This window comes from Oratosquilla oratoria, chromosome 34 (genome assembly GCF_046742065.1).
Source record: "Oratosquilla oratoria isolate Oo_2021 chromosome 34, ASM4674206v1, whole genome shotgun sequence".
Classification (NCBI taxonomy): Eukaryota; Metazoa; Arthropoda; class Malacostraca; order Stomatopoda; family Squillidae; genus Oratosquilla; species Oratosquilla oratoria.
Window position 1 is genome coordinate 31,328,101 of NC_134810.1, and position 19,306 is coordinate 31,347,406.

A 19,306-nucleotide genomic window follows, 5' to 3' on the forward strand; every position below is an offset into this window, starting at 1 on the left:
GACGTTATTTAATGTTTGCTGGAGAGAGGGTAGAGTGCCGGAGGACTGGAGGTGCCTGTATAGTTCCTCTTTACAAGGGAAAAGGGGACAAGTGTGAATGTAGTAGTTTCAGAGGGTTTAGCTTCTTAACCACTTCACTCCGGGCCAAAATCTCGCGGTCAGCATGAGCTGCCAGACGTATGATGTTTTTGTCATAATATTCGCATCATAAAAAATAGTCACCGCTTATATCGATCGTTCTCTCTTTCTCCCGTGAATTTTGATAACCATAGAGAATGTAATGAAGACAGTTTAGAGAGTATTTCATTATGCAGGGGCAACTACAATAAATATACAGACGCTCCTCAACTTACGTTTTAGTTAGGTTCCGAACGGCCGAACGTAACGTGAAAATGAACGTAAGTTGTTACTGTACTATACATCCATAAATTCTATTACCGTATCTTATAAAACACCCCTAAATCATTAATTATAAACATAACATTGTAAAATAATAACATTAATTTCAAATAGATTAAATTCAAGCAACATAAATTGAGATGGTGGAGGAGAAGGAGGAGGCAAGGCACGTTTAGTCTGTCGTTTGTGCCATGTAAACAATGGATGCAGCATCATGCATAAGTATCATTTGAACTACGGAGAGCGCGCTAAACTAAAAAGTTCACTAAAAAAAAAAAAAAAAAAAAAAAAAAATTTTTTTACAGTCCAAACGTAAAATCGAAAAAAACGTAAAACGAATGAACATAAGTAGAGGAGCGTCTGTAATCAAGATGCCGATATGGCAGCCTCGCATATCCACTTGCTCCTCATGCCGCCTACGTATGCGGCACTGTATGGAAGAGGTTAAGTGTAGTTGGGAAGGCTTATGGGAGGATCTTGATTGAGAGAATTAGGAGAGGAACAGGAGTAATTGGTGAGGAACAGTGTGGATTTAGGACAGGTAGAGGTTGTGTAGATCAGATCTTTGTGGTAAGACAGATATGTGAGAAAGCTATAGGAAAGGGGAAGGATGTTTTTTGGGCTTTTATGGATCTGGAAAAGGCTTATGCAGATATACGGGATAGGAGGAAAGCTTCTGGGAGCTGTCAAGAGTTTTTATGAGAGTAGTAGAGCTTGTGTCAGGATTGGAAATGGAGAGAGTGAGTGGTTCAAGGTGAAGGTGGGACTTCGTCAAGGATGCTTTATGTCACCCTGGCTGTTCAACTTATACATGGATGGGGTGGTGCGAGAGGTAAATCCAAGGGTAGTGGGTCAGGGATTGGAGATGGTTAAAGAAAATGGAGAAAAGTGGGAGGTGAGCCAGCTGTTGTTTGCGGACGACACTGCGCTTGTGGCAGGATCGGAGGAGGGATTGAGGAAGTTGGTGGCAGAGTTTGGGAGAGTATGTCATAGAAGAAAGCTAAAGATGAATGTGGGTAAAAGTAAGGTGATGAGATGTACAAGGGGTGAAAGTGGCAGTAGACTGGAAGTGAGCATTAAGGAAGAGTGACTGGAAGAAGTGGATAGTTTTAGATACTTGGGTGCAAATGTGGCAGGAAAAGGTGGAATGAAGGTGGAGGTAGAATGTAGATTGAGAGAAGTGAGTAAATGCCTTGGTGGATTAAAGAGTGTAATGAGGAATAGACATTTGGGAATGGATGCTAAGAGGAGACTGTATGAAGGAGTGATTGTGCCAACAGCACTGTATGGGACAGAAACATGGAACATAAGAGAGGAAGAGAGAAGGAGTTTGAATGTGTTTGAGATGAGGTGTCTGAGAAGTATGATGGGGGTTACTAGGCTAGATAGAGTGAGAAATGAGGAGGTGAGGAGTAGAACAGTGGTGGAAAAGGAGCTGGGAGATAGGGTTGATGAAAGAATATTATGATGGTTTGGACACATGGAAAGAATGAGTGAAGAAAGACTAGTAAAAGAGGTATGGAAGGCAGATGTGGAGGGAGTGAACATGAGGGGACGTCCTAGGATGAGGTGGATGGATGGGGTGAAGGGGGCTTTGAGGAAGAGGGGAATGTCTGTTGAGGAAGGACAGGAGAGGACAGAAGACAGAGGTGAATGGAGAAGGGTTGTATATGGATAATGTTGTGATTGCATGAGGCGGAATGGGTGGGGGGATGGGGGTGAGGTAGTATGTGTGAGCAAAATTTGACGCAGCCCTAAGGGATTTCTCTCCGTCTTCTCCTTTTATGCAATGGGGGGACGGAGAGGGGGGGGGGTTGCTGATTTAATGAAGCAGCCTTGCTGTGGATGTGCTGTGTCTTGCGACACTGCTTCTGACCCAGGGCAGTGGACAAGGTGCAGGGATGACCTGTCATCCAGGAGGTGCTAAGATAAGAGGGGTGGAGGGGTGTGGAGTGTATTCAGGGATGGAATGGGTGGAAATTATTTTATGCCTTTTCCTTTTTGGCTACCTCCCTTGTAAGAGGAAAAAAGCCTTGGTATATGTTTGTATGTACAATGTTAGCATTTTTCCAATCTTTTGGTATTTTTCCTTCCTTAACCCCTTCCATACGGTGCCGCACACGTAGGCATCATGGACTTAGATCTCAGTGGCAGCAGCCAATGCCAGCCGTACGACGTGTCGTAATAATACTCGCATCATAAAATATAGTCACCGCTTATATCGATCGTTCTCTCTTTCACCTGCAAATTTTGAATACCACAGAGAATGGGATTCAGGGCACATTTGAGAGAATGTAAAAACACAGGGGCGACTACAATAAATATAATCAAGACGCCGATATGGCAGCCTCGCGAATACACTCGCTCCCCATGACGCCTACGTGTGCGGCACCGTATGGAAGGGGTTAAGTGAGCAACTTATTATGTTATGTATTTTGTCCATTAGTTCTTCTTTGCATTCTTTTAGAATCCAATTTGCAATTCCATCCGGCCATATGATTTCCTGACGTCAAGGTTTGATAGATGTTCCATTATTTCTTTTTGTGTTTTTGCTATCTCGCTCATGAGGGGAGATCGCCTTTCATTTCCTTCGTCCCAATATTGTGCTTTCTCTCTAGTGAAGACAGATTTGAAGTGATTATTCATGACTTCGGCCATTTCTAATTCCTCTGTGTATTCTATATTCCCTTGGCATAGTTTCACCATTTCCTGTTTGTTTTTAAGTTTACCATTCACGTATCAATGGAATAGCTTTGGTTGCTCTTTGCATTTATCTATAATATCCTTTTCATGGTTCCTTTTTTCCTCTCTTCTCACTTTAACATACTCATTTCTATAGTTTATATAAACTTGCCATTTTCCAGGTTTTTTTTATCTTTTCTCCATCTTTTCCAAGCTCTGTCCCTTCTATCTTTTGCCTCACTGCATCTTTTGGTGAACCAGCATTTATTGTACACTCTCTCTAGCTTCTGTCTTGGTACATGCCTATTCACCCCTTCATTGTAATCATCCATCAAGATATTCCATTTCTCTTCCACTTTTGTCTCTTCCATGTAAAATTTTTCCCAGTTTGCATTCTGGAAGAATTTCTTTAGTTTTGCAAAGTCTGTTTTGTTGTACATCAATCTTCCTTTCCTATGGTTTTCATTTCTTTCCATGTATATTTCTTCCTTAAGTTCAGTTTCAATGAATATGTGGTCACTCTTTCCAATTGGTGTCTTGTATTGGATTTTATCCACAATTTCAGGTTGTGTTGTAAATATTAAATCTAGTGTCGACAGTTCATCGTTATTTCTGTATCTAGTGTTGTCACTGACCCACTGAATCATTGTATATTCCATTGTCATGTCCAGTAGTACATTACCCCACAAGTCTTCTCCTCTCACTGTCATATTCTCCCAACAAATTTCTTTGCAATTGAAGTCCCCCATAAGTACCAGATTACCACCGCCCAATAGTATCTCATTTAATGATTGCCTTGTATCTTCTAGCATTTTCGTATGCCCATTCTCTTTCCAAGCATTCATTTTTGGTGGCACATAAGTCACCACAAACTTTCTACTTTTCATTAGTCCAACAATTTCGTTCCCTAAGTCCTTAATTTTGTTCTCCCACCGTATCCTATTTTTGCTCATTTCCCTCTCTATCTCTAAGATTTGACTTAAACTCCTTTCATACTTACTGAGTCCAGAAAAAGCATGGTTGTGATATACCATCGTGGTCGCTAGTCTCATAAAGTTTGTTCACATTGGGGGTTCAGCATGGTGTCACTAGATGGCTCTGATTCAAAGTTGTCATTTGAGTCAGACTTTTTGTTATTTTCCTTCATTTTTTTTGCTAATTACATCTTAATACATTTAACTAGCCCTGCAGAGATATCATTTCAGACACCCACAATTTCTCCCCTCCCATACAATACAACCCAGGTTTCCTTTTTCATTGTTTATCTTCTTCTTTGGGGACCAGCGACGAAGGTGTTGTCAGTTCCATGGTCAGCTTGTGTTGATATATACATATACCAATGGCCTTTTTCCCCTTACAAAGGAGGTAGCCAAAAACAAAGACAAAAAATCCACTCCCACTCATTCCATCCCTACATACTCCATTCCCTTTCACCCCCCCTCCCTCCCTCTTGCCTTGGCTCCTCCTGGATAATGGGTCATCCCTGCATCTCACTCACTGCCCTGAGTCAAAAGTAATGTAGCAAGACACATCACATCCACAACAAGGCCATTTCATTTAATCTGCAACCCCCCTCTCCGCCCCCCTAATGCAGAAAAAGAGAAGACCGGGAGAAATTCCTTTGGACTGCATTGAAATATCATTTACACATGGTCCCCCCCCATCCCCACCCACTCCCTTCCATGCTTCACACCCTTCCTTAACAGACATTCCCCTCTTTCCCAATTTCCCTTTTACCTCATCCATTCATCAGGATACAGGTTAAAATTGATATACAAGCAAGGAAAAAAGATGATACATTGCTGTGAATATTTGTACAATGGTGTCCGAACTTGGACAGGAGAAAATAACCTTAAGTAATATTTATTATGGAATGGCAATAGCATTGGTTAGCCATTTGGTGAACAGCTGTGCGCATATGGGGTCATGACCTTGATAATGGACAATAGAGTTGACCGCGTCTGCTTAACCCTCATGGTCTTGTGAGGTCAAGACTACCATCTCACTTTGATTTCTGGTGCTGCGATATGCATGTGCATATGTGCTTACGTCCTGATGTAGAGCTGATAGATGAAGGGTAGATGGGTAGATAGGTAGATTATGCTGTCTAGAAGCTCTAGGAGTTGTCCAACATGGCTCAGTGTCGCTACGTGTGTCTGGCCTCATGACATATTCTGTCTTCGGATTTCCACATAGAACCTGGTGTCTGAACTGTAAGGAGATAGAAAGGGGGTGTGCCTAGGTCAATGTGTTGACCTTCCCTGAGTGGCAATGGTGATTTGCACAGACAGAAATAGATACTTTTTATGGCATGATAGGGCTGAGAATGAATGATTTTTTTTTTTTTTTAATTAAACTAGATGCCTGAATTTTTTGGCCAAGCAAGACTTTACACAATTCTATTTCTGAGGCTATAATGGGGTGTAGGGATCGGTGGAGTGGTAGATGTATTTGTGTGTAGTGTCTCAGTCGTGTCTGGTGGTTGTGCAAGAGGGGGAGAAGGTATATTCTCCATGTCAAATCCTCTGGGAACTTGTTTGATATTGTCCAAATGTAGAATAGTCTCTGTGAGTTCTCGTAGGTGGAAAGCTTTTATCTTATTATGAGGTAGTGTTTCAATGATGCGGAATGGACCGAGGAATTTGGGAGAGAGTTTTGATGTGGGTTGGTGGTTGGTGTTGTACACAATATCATCTACAGAAACATTACAATCCCTAGAGAGACTGTTTGCCAGTCTAATCATATCAGATTTTGAGAGAGTCAGTGACTCATGTACTCTCTTGAAAAGAGTGTTGAAATTAGTCAGAGTGACTTTGACGAAGTCATTGAAATCATACACGGGGGGGTGGGGGTTCTGACGTAAGGAGGTTGTATGGCATTTTCTTATCTGACCCGAATAAAACAAAGTGAGGTAACTCAGAAATAGATCTAATGATTGCGCTGTTTATGCAGGCTTGTATCATAGGTATGTGTTCATCCCAAGATGAGCGTATGTCTGTGGCAAAGTGCCATAATGTGTTGAGGATCTTCCAATTTTGACGTTCATTGAGTCCATTTGAGCTAGGATGGTATGGTGTGGTGTTACATTTGGTAATGATAAAAAGTTGGCAGATATTGGTGAGAATGTTGTTATTGAATTCAGTGCCATTGTCTGAGATGAGTGTTTTTGGTGTGGTGTAGGGGCAGATGATGTTTTTGATGATGGTTTGAGCTACACTTTTGGCTGTCTTGTCCGCTAAGGGAGAGAGAATGCAGAAACAAGAGAAATGGTCGATGCAGACGAAGAGGTACTGGTTTCCAATTGAGGTGAGTGGTAGTTTGAGTAGATCAATTGCAATGGTTTCAAAGGGTCTAGAAGGTGTTGGATAGTTGTGTATAGGTACATGACCGTTAATGTGACCTTTATGAGCTATATATGAGTGACATGCATCTATGTATGTATTTACCTAGTTGTATTTTGCGGGAAGGGGAGCTATGCTCGTGGTGTCCCACCATTGTATCTCGCAGTGTCTAGTTTGCTTTTAAACTCATGAATGGTTTTTGCGCATACTATTTCATTGTCCAGTTTGTTCCAAGTGTCCAAAACTCTATGTGGAAAACTGTTTTTCTTCAGTTCTCTTCTATAGCTATGTTTTTTTATTTTCTTTCCATGTCCTCTTGTGTTTCTCTTGTCCCAGTTAAGTAAGTCCTCTCTATTAAGTATCTCTGTGCCTTTCATGATTCTGTAGATGGTCAATAGGTCACCTCTCTCTCTTCTTTGTTCCAGTGTCGGTAACTCCAGTTTAGCCAATCTCTCCTCATATGATAGGTTTGCAAGTGCAGGTGCCATTTTTGTAGCTGCTCTTTGGATTCTTTCTATTTTCTTTATATTCTTTTTGGCACTGGGTGACCACAATGTCGCCGCATACTCTAGTCTAGGCCTTATCAATGTAACCAATATTTTTTTTTATCATGTCTTCATCCAAGTATGCAAATGCCACTTTTATTGATCTTAGCAAGTTGTAAGTCTCCCCGACAATTTTGTTAATCTGTTTATCATAGGACAAGTCGTTTGTGATAATTACTCCCAAGTCTTCGGATCCTACTTACTTTACTTCCTTGGTTCTAATTGTATATTTTCCTGATATTCTGTTTTTGCTTTTTCCAAACTCCATTATGCTACACTTCTTAGTATTAAAGTCCACTTCCCATTTCTGACTCCAGTTCCATACCCTATTTAGGTCTTCTTTCAGTGCTTCACAGTCCTTATCAGTTTCTACTTTCCTTAACAGTATGTATTTACCTAGTTGTATTTTGCGGGAAAGGGATCTATGCTCGTGGTGTCCCGCCATTGTATCTCGCAGTGTCTAGTTTGCTTTTAAACTCATGAATGGTTTTTGCGCATACTATTTCATTATCCAGTTTGTTCCAAGTGTCCAAAACTCTATGTGGAAAACTGTTTTTCTTCAGTTCTCTTCTATAGCTATGTTTTTTTATTTTCTTTCCATGTCCTCTTGTGTTTCTCTTGTCCCAGTAAAGTAAGTTCTCTCTATCAAGTATCTCTGTGCCTTTCATGATTCTGTAGATGGTCAATAGGTTACCTCTCTCTCTTCTTTGCTCCAGTGTCGGTAACTCCAGTTTAGCCAATCTCTCCTCATATGATAGGTTTGCAAGTGCAGGTGCCATTTTTGTAGCTGCTCTTTGGATTCTTTCTATTTTCTTTATATTCTTTTTGGTACTGGGGGACCACAATGTCGCCACATACTCTAGTCTAGGCCTTATCAATGTAACCAATATTTTTTTTATCATGTCTTCATCCAAGTATGCAAATGCCACTTTTATTGATCTTAGCAAGTTGTAAGTCTCCCCGACAATTTTGTTAATCTGTTTATCATAGGACAAGTCGTTTGTGATAATTACTCCCAAGTCTTTTTCGGATCCTACTTTCTTTACTTCCTTGGTTCCAATTGTATATTTTCCTGATATTCTGTTTTTGCTTTTTCCAAACTCCATTATGCTATACTTCTTAGTATAAAAGTCCACTTCCCATTTCTGACTCCAGTTCCATACCCTATTCAGGTCTTCTTGCAGTGCTTCACATTCCTTATCAGTTTCTACTTTCCTTAACAGTTTGGCATCATCAGCAAAGAAGTTCATGTAACAGTTCACATCTTCATCCATGTCATTCATATAGATAGCAAACAATATTGGTGCCAGTATAGATCCTTGTGGTACTCCACTGATCACCTCTTTCCAATCTGAATATTTTTCTCTGAGCACTACTCTCATCTTTCTACCAGTCAGGAAGTCCTCCATCCATTTTAGTAGGTTCCCTTGTATTCCTCCTATGTGTTCCAGTTTTTTTTAGTAATTTTCTGTGTGGTACTTTGTCAAAGGCTTTTTGCAAGTCTAGGAACGCACAATCAGCCCATCCATTTCTTTCTTGCACTATATCTATTAGCCTTGAGTAGAAGCATATTAAGTTTGTGGTGCATGATCTTCCTTGTCTGAACCTGAATTGTCTTGGGTTTAATATGTTGTTGTCTTCCAGATGTTGTACCCATCTATTTTTGATGATTTTCTCACAAATTTTGGCTATAGTGCTTGTTAGTGATACTGGCCTATAGTTGGTGGGTTCTTCCTTGTTTTCTCCTTTATATATTGGTACAATGTTAGCATTTTTCCAGTCATTAGGTATCTTTCCTTCTTTGAGTGAGCTATTTATTATGATGTTTATTTTGTCTGTTAGTTCTTCTTTGCATTCCTTTAGAATCCAATTTGCAATACCATCCGGGCCATGTGATTTTCTGATGTCCAGTTTTGATAGATGTTCTGATATTTCTTTTTGTGATATTGTGAACTCACTCATGTGGGGAGATCGCTTGTTATTATCTACGTCCCAATTTTGTATTTTCTCTCTGGTGAAGACAGATTTAAAGTGGTTGTTCATGACTTCAGCCATCTCTAATTCTTCTGTGTATTCTTGGCGTAGTTTCACCATTTCCTGTTTGGTTTTAAGTTTACCATTCACATACCGATAGAATAGCTTGGGTTGATCTTTGCATTTATCTATAATATCCTTCTCATGGTTCCTTTTTTCCTCTCTTCTCACATTAACATACTTATTTCTATAGTTTATATAAATTTGCCATTTGCTTTGTTTTTTGTCTTTTCTCCACTTTTTCCAAGCTTTGTCCCTTCTGTCTTTTGCCTCACTGCATCTTTTGTTGAACCAACATTTAATGTACTCTCTCTCTCGCTTTTGTCTTGGTACATGCCTGTTTACCCCTTCATTGTAATTATCCATCAATATATTCCATTTCTCTTCCACTGTTGTCTTTTCCATATAGAATTTTTCCCAGTTTGCATTCCGGAAGAATGTCTTTAGTTTTGCAAAGTCTGTTTTGTTGTACATCAATCTTCCTTTCCTATGCTTTTCATTCCTCTCCATGTCTATTTCTTCCTTTAGTACAGTTGTTATATATTTTGTTTGTTAGGTTGTGGCGGGGGATAGCATAAAAAGCTTTACTAATGTCTATGGTGGGGCCTATCTGAATTGATGCCATCTAAAATTCTTTGTGTGAGGTTTATCAGAAGACTGTTTGTGGAGTGCAGTGGCCTAAAACCGTGTTGTGATTCAGCAAGGGGAATATGTGGTGTGACAAGTTGAAGTATTAGGCGTTCAATGCCTTTAGAGGGGGTGCAGAGAAGTGTGATTGGGTGGTGCGATGTTGGGATTGTTGGGTCTTTGTTCGGTTTTGGAATGGTGATTATTTTACCATGCTTCCAGATGTCGGGTATAGTGTTGTGTGAATAGCTGTAGTTTACAATGTTTGTGAGTGCATGTATACCTTGTGGTCCAATGTGTTTTAGGTGGATGTTACTTATGTTATCAGGGCCACAGGCGGATGAGTGCTTGAGATTATGTATTATGTGTTTTGTCTGACTGTCTATGAAGGGTGTATAGTCTGAGTCTGTGGGAAAGTCTTTCTTACGTCGAATAGTGTGTCGGTCATCAGGGTGAGAAGTGAGATGGCTTGTCTGTGCAAAATGATTTATGAGTGTGTTTGCTTGTTGTCTGTTTGAGGGTAGATTGTCTGTTGTTGTGATTATTGCTGCATGAGAGCGTGTTGTGTTACTGTTGGATAGTGTAATGCTGTTGAGTGTTTTGTACAATTTGCTGGTGTTTGTTTTGTGATCAAGTGTATTGATAAAGTTTTGCCAATTTTGTATTTTTTGTTCATGTATTTTATTGGCAATCACATTGTTTAGTGTTTATATTTGGTCTGCTATGTTTTGAGGGATAGGTGTGGGGGTATTGTGTTTAAGTGTGTCTCGTTGTCTGATGAGGCCTTGGATTTCTGGTGTGAAGTTGGGGTTGTGTGATTTTCTGTTGCCTCTAGGGATGTATCTCTTGTCTGCATTTTGTATGATTGTATTAAAAGTGTGCACAGCATTGTTTATGTTTGTGATTGGTGAACTGTTAAGTGTTTCAAAATGTTGTTCTGTCTCTTCAGTAAAAGTTTCCCAGTTAGCTCTCTTGTAATTGGTGTATGTGTGTCTGTGGCCAACTGGGGTGCATCTTGTTTTGGTGGTGATGATGATTGGAAGGTGGTCAGAACCAAGGGTTCTGACCACTCTACATGATGTTGTTGGGGTTAGGCAGGGGGAGCAGAAGGTGATATCAGGAGAGGAGGGAGTGTAGAGGGCTTGGTGTGGGATATGTGTATGATTATGTGTGTTGTTCATGATAGTCAATGAGTCAAACTGAGTCTGTATATCAAGCCCTCTGTCTGTGTCAGGGTTGTCGACATACCAGGCAGACGACTTGGCGTTGAAGTCACCACCCATGATCAGGTTGGGGATTGAGGCTAGTTGGCTAAATTGAGGCCTGAAGGTGTTTAGAACTGTGGGGGATGATTGTGGGGGAATGTACATGTTAACTATTGTCAGTGTTGATTTGTTGCCTGTGCGGATTCGAATGGATTGGATTTCTGTAGTGTTATCTGTGGTAGGGAGGAGAATTTTGGTTGTGGCACTTGTGTCCACAAAACAGATGGAGTGGTGGATCAGGGTGATGAGTCCACCGCCATTGCCGTCGGTCCGGTCTTGTCTGATGGTGGTGTAATTATGAAATGATGGTGTTTTGTGTGAGTGTCTTAGTTTTGTTTCTTGTATAATTGCAATGTGTATGTTGTGTTGTTTAGGAAATGTTCGAGTTCATGTTTTTTCGTGTTAATACCGTCAATGTTGTGTTGTAATATGTTGATGTTGTGTGTTCTGTATGTGTTGTATGTTGCCATTTGGGGTTGAGGTTGGGGTGTTAATGGGGAAGGTATAGGATCTGGGTTAGAGGGGGGGAAAGGAGAGATTGGGGACAAAGGAAGGGGAGTACTGATTGGGGATAAGGGCAAAGGGAAATTGGGAGTGGGTAAGCGTGCTGGCTGTGGTTGGGGAGGTGGGAGTGGGGCTACTGGAGGGCAGGTAGAACATGTCCAAGTGTTTGTGTATTGGTTTGTGTCAGGAAGTGTTGTACAAGTGAGGTGGGCCCAGTTTTTGCACATATTGCACTGAACTGAGCCCTTTGTCTGTCTGCTCGAGGTACTGGGTTTAGAACATGTTGGGCATGTGTATTTTGTGGTGGGCCCAGGATTACTCTCTACATCTCCGGCTAAAAGTAGAAGAAGAGGGGTGATCGCCAGAAAATCACCCCTCGGTGCAGAAAAAACGTGATATTGCATGTTGAGAAAAAGGATTGTGGTACTCCCCAAGGCAGACATAGCTCCTCTTGGGGATCGGTGCCACCTGCGTAGAGCCGGTAGACAGGGCTGGTTGCCGCTGTTTGGCCCCCAACTCTTGGGGTTGGTGGGTGGTCCCACGACGTAGACGCTGTGGCTCCAGGACCTATTTCATCTGTTGTTGCATGCTGTTGCTCGGCCACGTGAATGTTTGTGACATGCGTGTTTGGTGTTTGGGCATGCGTGTCGGCTGTTTTCAGAGCAGGTAAGAAGTGGTTATTGTAAACAATACCGTGTTTAGCAGGGTAGATGGTTATGTGATTGTCTTGCATCCATGTCAATCCTATAAGAATGTCTGCAGGAAATACAACTTCAGCTACATATATTGTCGTGGTAATGGGAGGGCAGTTTCCATGCAGGGAGATGTCTAAGTCGATCTTGCCAATGATGGGGAAGGGGACTCTGTCAACGTTTGTGGGAGAGCTTGTGTCCAGAAAGAGTACTTGCGGGATGTTGTTGACAGTGGCTTGAAGTGTCATAGAAGATGGGGATGGTCGAGAGGCTGTCATCGTGAGTACCAGTAGGGGGGGTTGACTGGGTCACGTAAGGTCGTGTGTGTGTGTCACCGTGAGACAAGTGTTGGGGTGACGCGTATGAAGTCTGGTTTTGATATTTTAGAATGCGACATTGGTTTGTGTCAAGGAAAGATGGGCCGTGGTATTGGTAGTAGTTTGTCGGTTTTTTTGTAATAACACCCGCTTGTGCTATATTCTGGTTTATTGCAGATAGTGCAAAAGGAAGGTGTTCTTGAGAGGTATCACTGTCGTGATTGTGAGCGTGACATTTGTCTACCTTGGGTGTGGTTTACTTGTGAGATTTGTGCTACTGTGGATGTCTGTGGGATGGGGATGACTTGTTGTTGGATGTGTGTTTTTGCCGTTGTCGTGTCTGAAAACTTCCTAGAAAAATCTACGAGTGTTGTGTCTGGAGCGAAGGGTTTGGTGGCTGTTTTGTGCAGTGTTTCTGGGTGAAGTTGCAATATCAGTCTGAGGTAACCAAAAAGTGAGATTACATTATGTAAGCTAACTTGAAAAAATAAGGCTTGAAAAAATATAAAAAAAATCACATAAGTGTCTTCACTTTGGGGACTCACGCTACTGACGGAACTAGGCTTTGCCCTAAAAATTGAGACATCTACTTACAGACCGATGGATATGATGCAATGGTGAAGTGGTCTCGTAGAGGTGGGTGAATAGACTGATGGATTTGGTGCGATGGAGCAGAATATCTGGAATTAGAGAGAATAAGTATAGGGGAGTGGAGATAGGTATGAGTAGTTTGTTGTGGACTTTTCAATAGTTCATATGTGTCGAACCGAATTGCAGACATGGGGAGCGATACTTCCATTGGAGATTGGTGTTCTTACGTAGAGCGATGTGCGTAGGTGGGTCAAGGAACTTGAAGCTGTCACTCGTGAGATTCTGTTCAGTTGTGCTGGGTTGGGCTCACAGCGAAGTAGGTGGACTTTGTCTCTTTGCAAGATGGTCCTGGGGTTGTGTTGACTCTGGCCGCTGGTTCGCTGGGCGAGTTGGTAGATTTTGTCTGATTTTGCTGGGTTGGGCTCACAGCAAAGTTGATGGCTTGTGGGCTTTTGTCCGATTTCGCTGGGTTGGGCTCACATCAAAGTTGATGGCTTTGTCTGGTTGCACTGGGTTGAGTTCACAGTGTTGCAGTGCAGGATGCCATTGTCACTACTCTGGAATCTTGAATTGTTCTATGTATAGATATGTTGGATCCCAACAATGATCACCAGAATATGTTGCTTGGGGTTCAAGACAACACATAGAAATTATGGTAGCTGTGGCTTGATGTGAGTGGCTTTGAAGGCAAGACAACGGTTGGTTCTTAGTTTATTGTATAAAAATCCTCCTCTCTGAAGAGAGCATATCCTTATATACATTGATCGTGGCAAGGTTGCCGACGAGGTAATTATTTACATAAATACTGTTTCCAGCAAAACTAGATATTGACACAGGTTAAAATTGATATACAGGAGTCCCTCAAATAACACGGGGGTTAGGTTCCTGAAATTACCATGTATGACCAAATCCGCATATGCTGACATTCCATATTAAATACCGGTATTTACTGTACCCCAGGTAGTTTTTGCAGCTTGCAGGATGGTAATGTAGACCTAAGCTTCAGAACACTTTACCTCACAGCTAATATCCACTGTACAAGTTCATTTATAACATCATACAAATTAATTTAAAAAAAGAATAATGCAAATGCAATTGTACAAATATAATATTTATTATGTATCCTATGTAATATACAAAACAATGTAAATATACTGTAGTCTGTGCCTGAGAGGCACTGCGAGTTGATCAGCTACACCCTTGCCACCTCCTGGTCCCTTCCCGTCTTTCCTCTCTCGTCCCGTTAGCTGGCTTGTCCTGACGCCTGTTTGTGTCACTGGCCACCACCACCATCACTCGAATTCTATGAAATATACACCCAAACAACTCTTAGAATTCAACACTCATGGGCTACTAAGCATAAATAAAAATAAAAATTACGTATGTGACAACATCTTAGAATGTGCCAATATAGTGATGCTCACAGGTTACCTTGCTCAAGTCATGGAAGTGGATTCGCTTCGCCATGTTGTTCCCTCTCGTCAGCTGACCACTCATCCCAACCCACTCTCCCGGCTGTGGTTATCGGTTGCACCACTGTGAAATAAACACCAAATAACTCTCAATATTCAACATACAGAAAATTGATTTTAATCATATATGCGAATAATGTTCACTCAAAATTGAATTGATATCACAAACATAGCTTACCTTAATCAGAGTCGTCACAGTCCGTGGACTGGGTGGAGGTGATGGACAGAGATAACCTTAAGGAATATTTATTATGGAATGGCAATAGCATTGATTAGTCGTTTGGTTAACAGCTGTGCGCATATGGGGTCATGACCTTGATGATGGACAATTGAGTTGACCATGACTGTTTGACCCTCGTGGTCTCGTGAGGTCAAGACTACCATCTCGCTCTAATTTCTGGTGCTGCGATATGCATGTGCATATGTGCACAATATAAAAAGGTATGGATAAAAAGAGAAACGAATAAAGAGGAAAGAGAGGACGAAAAAATGAAAAGACATGAAGCTAAGGAAAAAAACGAGAAGAGAACAGAGTCAGAAAAAGAGAAATTCTATTGGAGAGTAGTGAATATGAAAGTAAGGAAATACGACATACTACAGAAAAACAAAAGAGAAACAGAGAATACGATGGAAGTGGCAGAAAACTAAGAGTGTCTTACACAAATATAGATGGATTAATAACAGGATTGAATGAGCGGAATGATTATCTGAAGGAAAAAGAACCGGACATAATGGGAATTGTAGAAACGAAATTAAAAGGTCCACTACTGCCCAACAGTGTAGGACAGGATGCATATAATTATTGGATTAGAAACAGAGAGACAAAACAAGGGGGTGGAGTTATGTCCCTAAGAAGGATATAAACGTGAGGTGTGTCACATATGGAAAGAATAGAGTAGAGATGATTATGATCGAAGTGGAAGACAGAGATAGGAAGAGCAGAAAGTTTGTGATAAATTATGTGCCTCCAAAAACAGCCTCGTGGGAAGAGAGTGAACATAAAAGTATGTTAGAAGACACAAGGATAACATTAAATAAGATAATGGAAGAACAGTTATGATGGGCGACTTTAACTGCAAAGAAGTCTGCTGGGAAGAGATGACAGTAAAGGGTGGAGACGGTTCATGGGGAAATGTTCTACTCGAGATGATTATTGACCATACAATGACACAGTGGATACAGGAGAACACGAGGTATAGAAATGAAGAACCATCGAGACTAGACCTAATAATCACATCTGAACCTAGAATAGTGGAAAAGATTGAATATAAAACACCAATAAGTAAAAGTGACCACATATTGATTGAACTGGAACTAAATGAGGAAAAATACATGAAAAGAAATGAACAATATAGAAAAGGAAGAATGATGTATGAAAAAATTTTTTTTTGATAAAATAAGAGAATTCTTTCAAAAAGAAAACTGGGAAGGAATATACAAAGAAGAAACAACAGTGGAAGAGAAATGGAATATTTTGACAAAAAATTATAGAAAAGGAGTGGAAAAGTATGTCCCAAGACAAAAACAAGAAAAAGAATATGTAAAGTGCTGGTACAACAAAAGTTGTAGGGAGTTAAAAGACAAAAGAGATAAAGCTTGGACGAAATGGAAGACAAAAGACCTGAAAAATTGAAAATATATACTTGTTATAGAAATGAATATGTACAAGCGTGCAGAGAGGACAAGAGAAAATATGAAAAAGATGTCATAGAAAAATGTAAAGATCAACAAAAACTATTCTACAGATTTGTAAACAACAAACTGAAAAACAAACAAGATATGGAGAAATTAAGAAAAGGAGTTGAATACACAGAGGAAATAGAAATGGCAGAAATTATGAACAAGCATTTTAAATCAGTGTTTACAAGGGAGAACATACAACCTGAAGAGATCGAATGGGAAGAGAAAGTCTCCCCTATGAAAGAAATAGAAGTAACAAAGAATGAAATAATGAAACACTTGAGTAATCTTGATGTCAGGAAATCGCATGGACCAGATGAAATAGCAAACTGGATTCTGAAAGAATGCAGGAATGAACTGGCCAACAAAATACATAACATAATAAACAGTTCCTTGAAAGAAGGAAAAGTTCCAGAAGATTGGAAAAAAGCAAATATAGTACCTATATATAAAGGGGGAAATAAAGAAGACCCTACCAACTATACACCAGTCTCTCTAACAAGTACAATAGCAAAAATTTGTGAAAGAATTGTCAAAGTAGATGGGTAAAATATTTAGAAAAAAAACAACAACAACAACGTGCTAAATCCAAGGCAATTTGGATTCAGACAAGGACGATCATGCGTCACCAATTTAATATGTTTCTATTCAAGGCTAATAGATATAATACAAGAAAGAGATGGATGGGCTGAGTGTGCATTTCTAGACCTAAAAAAAGCTTTTGACAAAGTACCACATAAGAAGTTGCTTAAGAAATTAGAAACTGAAGGAGAAATACAGGGCAAACTGCTTAAATGGATGGAAGACTTTTTGCAAGAAAGAAAAATGAGTGTAATGACAAACACTCAACTTGGGATGAAGTAATAAGTGGTGTTCCACAAGGAACAGTTTTGGCCCCAATAATGTTTGCTATATATATTAATTATATGGATGAAGAAATTGAAAGTTATATGAGCTTCTTTGCAGATGATGCAAAACTATTAAAAAAAAAAGTGAACACGGAAGAAGATTGTGAATCACTACAGAGTGATCTAAATAAAGTCTGGGAATGGAGTAGGAAGTGGGAGATGGAGTTCAATACTAAAAAGTGTAGTATAATGTAATTTGGAAAAAGCAAAAACAGAATAACAGGATCATATAAATTGGGAGAAGAAAGTATAAAAACAGTTGAAAATGAGAAGGACCTGGGAGTCATTGTTATGAATAATATGTCACCTGAGAAACAAATAAATAAGATTTTTGGTGAAACTTATAATTTAATAAGAACAATCATAGTGGCATTTACATACCTGGATGAAGAAATGGTGATGAAAATACTAATCACTCTGATAAGACCAAGATTGGAATATGCAGCAACAAGTACAAAAAAATGTATAACAAAACTTGAAAGAATACAAAGAGCATTTCTAGACCTAAAAAAAGCTTTTGACAAAGTACCACATAAGAAGTTGCTTAAGAAATTAGAAACTGAAGGAGAAATACAGGGCAAACTGCTTAAATGGATGGAAGACTTTTTGCAAGAAAGAAAAATGAGTGTAATGACAAACACTCAACTTGGGATGAAGTAATAAGTGGTGTTCCACAAGGAACAGTTTTGGCCCCAATAATGTTTGCTATATATATTAATTATATGGATGAAGAAATTGAAAGTTATATGAGCTTCTTTGCAGATGATGCAAAACTATTAAAAAAAAAAGTGAACACGGAAGAAGATTGTGAATCACTACAGAGTGATCTAAATAAAGTCTGGGAATGGAGTAGGAAGTGGGAGATGGAGTTCAATACTAAAAAGTGTAGTATAATGTAATTTGGAAAAAGCAAAAACAGAATAACAGGATCATATAAATTGGGAGAAGAAAGTATAAAAACAGTTGAAAATGAGAAGGACCTGGGAGTCATTGTTATGAATAATATGTCACCTGAGAAACAAATAAATAAGATTTTTGGTGAAACTTATAATTTAATAAGAACAATCATAGTGGCATTTACATACCTGGATGAAGAAATGGTGATGAAAATACTAATCACTCTGATAAGACCAAGATTGGAATATGCAGCAACAATGTGGTCACCAAGTACAAAAAAATGTATAACAAAACTTGAAAGAATACAAAGAGCAATTACAAAATTGGCACCAACACTCTCAAAGCTATCATATGAAGAGAGACTAGCAAAACTTGAGCTACAGACACTAGAGCAAAGAAGAGAGAGAGGAGATTTGATAGCTATTTACAGAATCATGAAAGGCATAGAAATTATTGATAGAGAGGATCTAATAAAATGGGATGATAGAAATACAAGAGGACACGGAAAGAAAATAAAAAAAGACAGCTATAGAAGAGATCTGAAAAAGAACAGCTTTCCTCACAGAGTAATAGACAGTTGGAACAAGTTGGATGAGAAAGTAGTGTGTGCAAAAACAATCCATGAATTTAAAAATAGTTTAGATAAAATGAGATATGAAGACAGGACACCACGAGGATAGCTCCCCTTCCCGTAAAATACAACTAGGTAAATACACGTCCTGATGTAGAGAGCCAATAGATGAAGGGTAGATAGGTAGATTATGCTGTCAAGAAGCTCTAGGAGTTGTCCAACAAAAATGGGCTCTTGGAATGAGGGCAAGCATTCAAAATTGTTAGAAGATACAAGGCTTTCATTGAACAAGATGCTGAAGGATGGAGGTAACCTGGTACTCATGGGAGATTTTAACTGCAAGAAAATCTATGGGGAAATGTATTACTTGATATGACTATGGGACATACAATGACACAATGGGTAAAAGAAAATACCAGATATAGAAGTAATGAAGAATCATTGATACTAGATCTAATAATTACAACAGAACCTAAAATTGTGAATAAAATTGAATAGAGGTTGAACTAATGGAGGAAATATATATAGAAATGAGAAATATAGAAAAGGGAGATTGATGTACAACAAAACGGACTTCGGGAAACTTAAGAAATTCTTTCAAAATGCAAATTGGGAAAACTTTTTCAAAGAAGAGACACAAGTGGAAGAGAAATGGATGATATTAATGGAAATTTATAATGAAAGAGTGAATAAATACATACCAAGACAGAAGCATGAAAAGGTTCAACAGAAGATGCAATTAGGTGAAAGATAGAAGAGATAAAGCTTGGAAAAGATGAAA

At 39.5% G+C, this 19,306-nt stretch overlaps 1 protein-coding gene across 3 annotated transcripts in view; it reads left to right on the forward strand.

The window, feature by feature from the left end:
- The window catches only part of Oseg2 (intraflagellar transport protein Oseg2), a 544,964-nt gene that overhangs the window by 272,064 nt on the left and 253,594 nt on the right, over window positions 1-19,306 (forward strand). For 2 of the 3 annotated variants that reach the window (XM_076173301.1, XM_076173303.1), the window contains exon 19: window positions 6,322-6,387. The exons of the other annotated variant lie outside the window; for it this stretch is intronic. In XM_076173301.1, coding sequence (XP_076029416.1) covers window positions 6,322-6,387 — 66 coding nt within the window. The remainder of the gene's footprint in view (window positions 1-6,321; window positions 6,388-19,306) is intronic. 3 annotated transcript variants of the gene reach the window in all.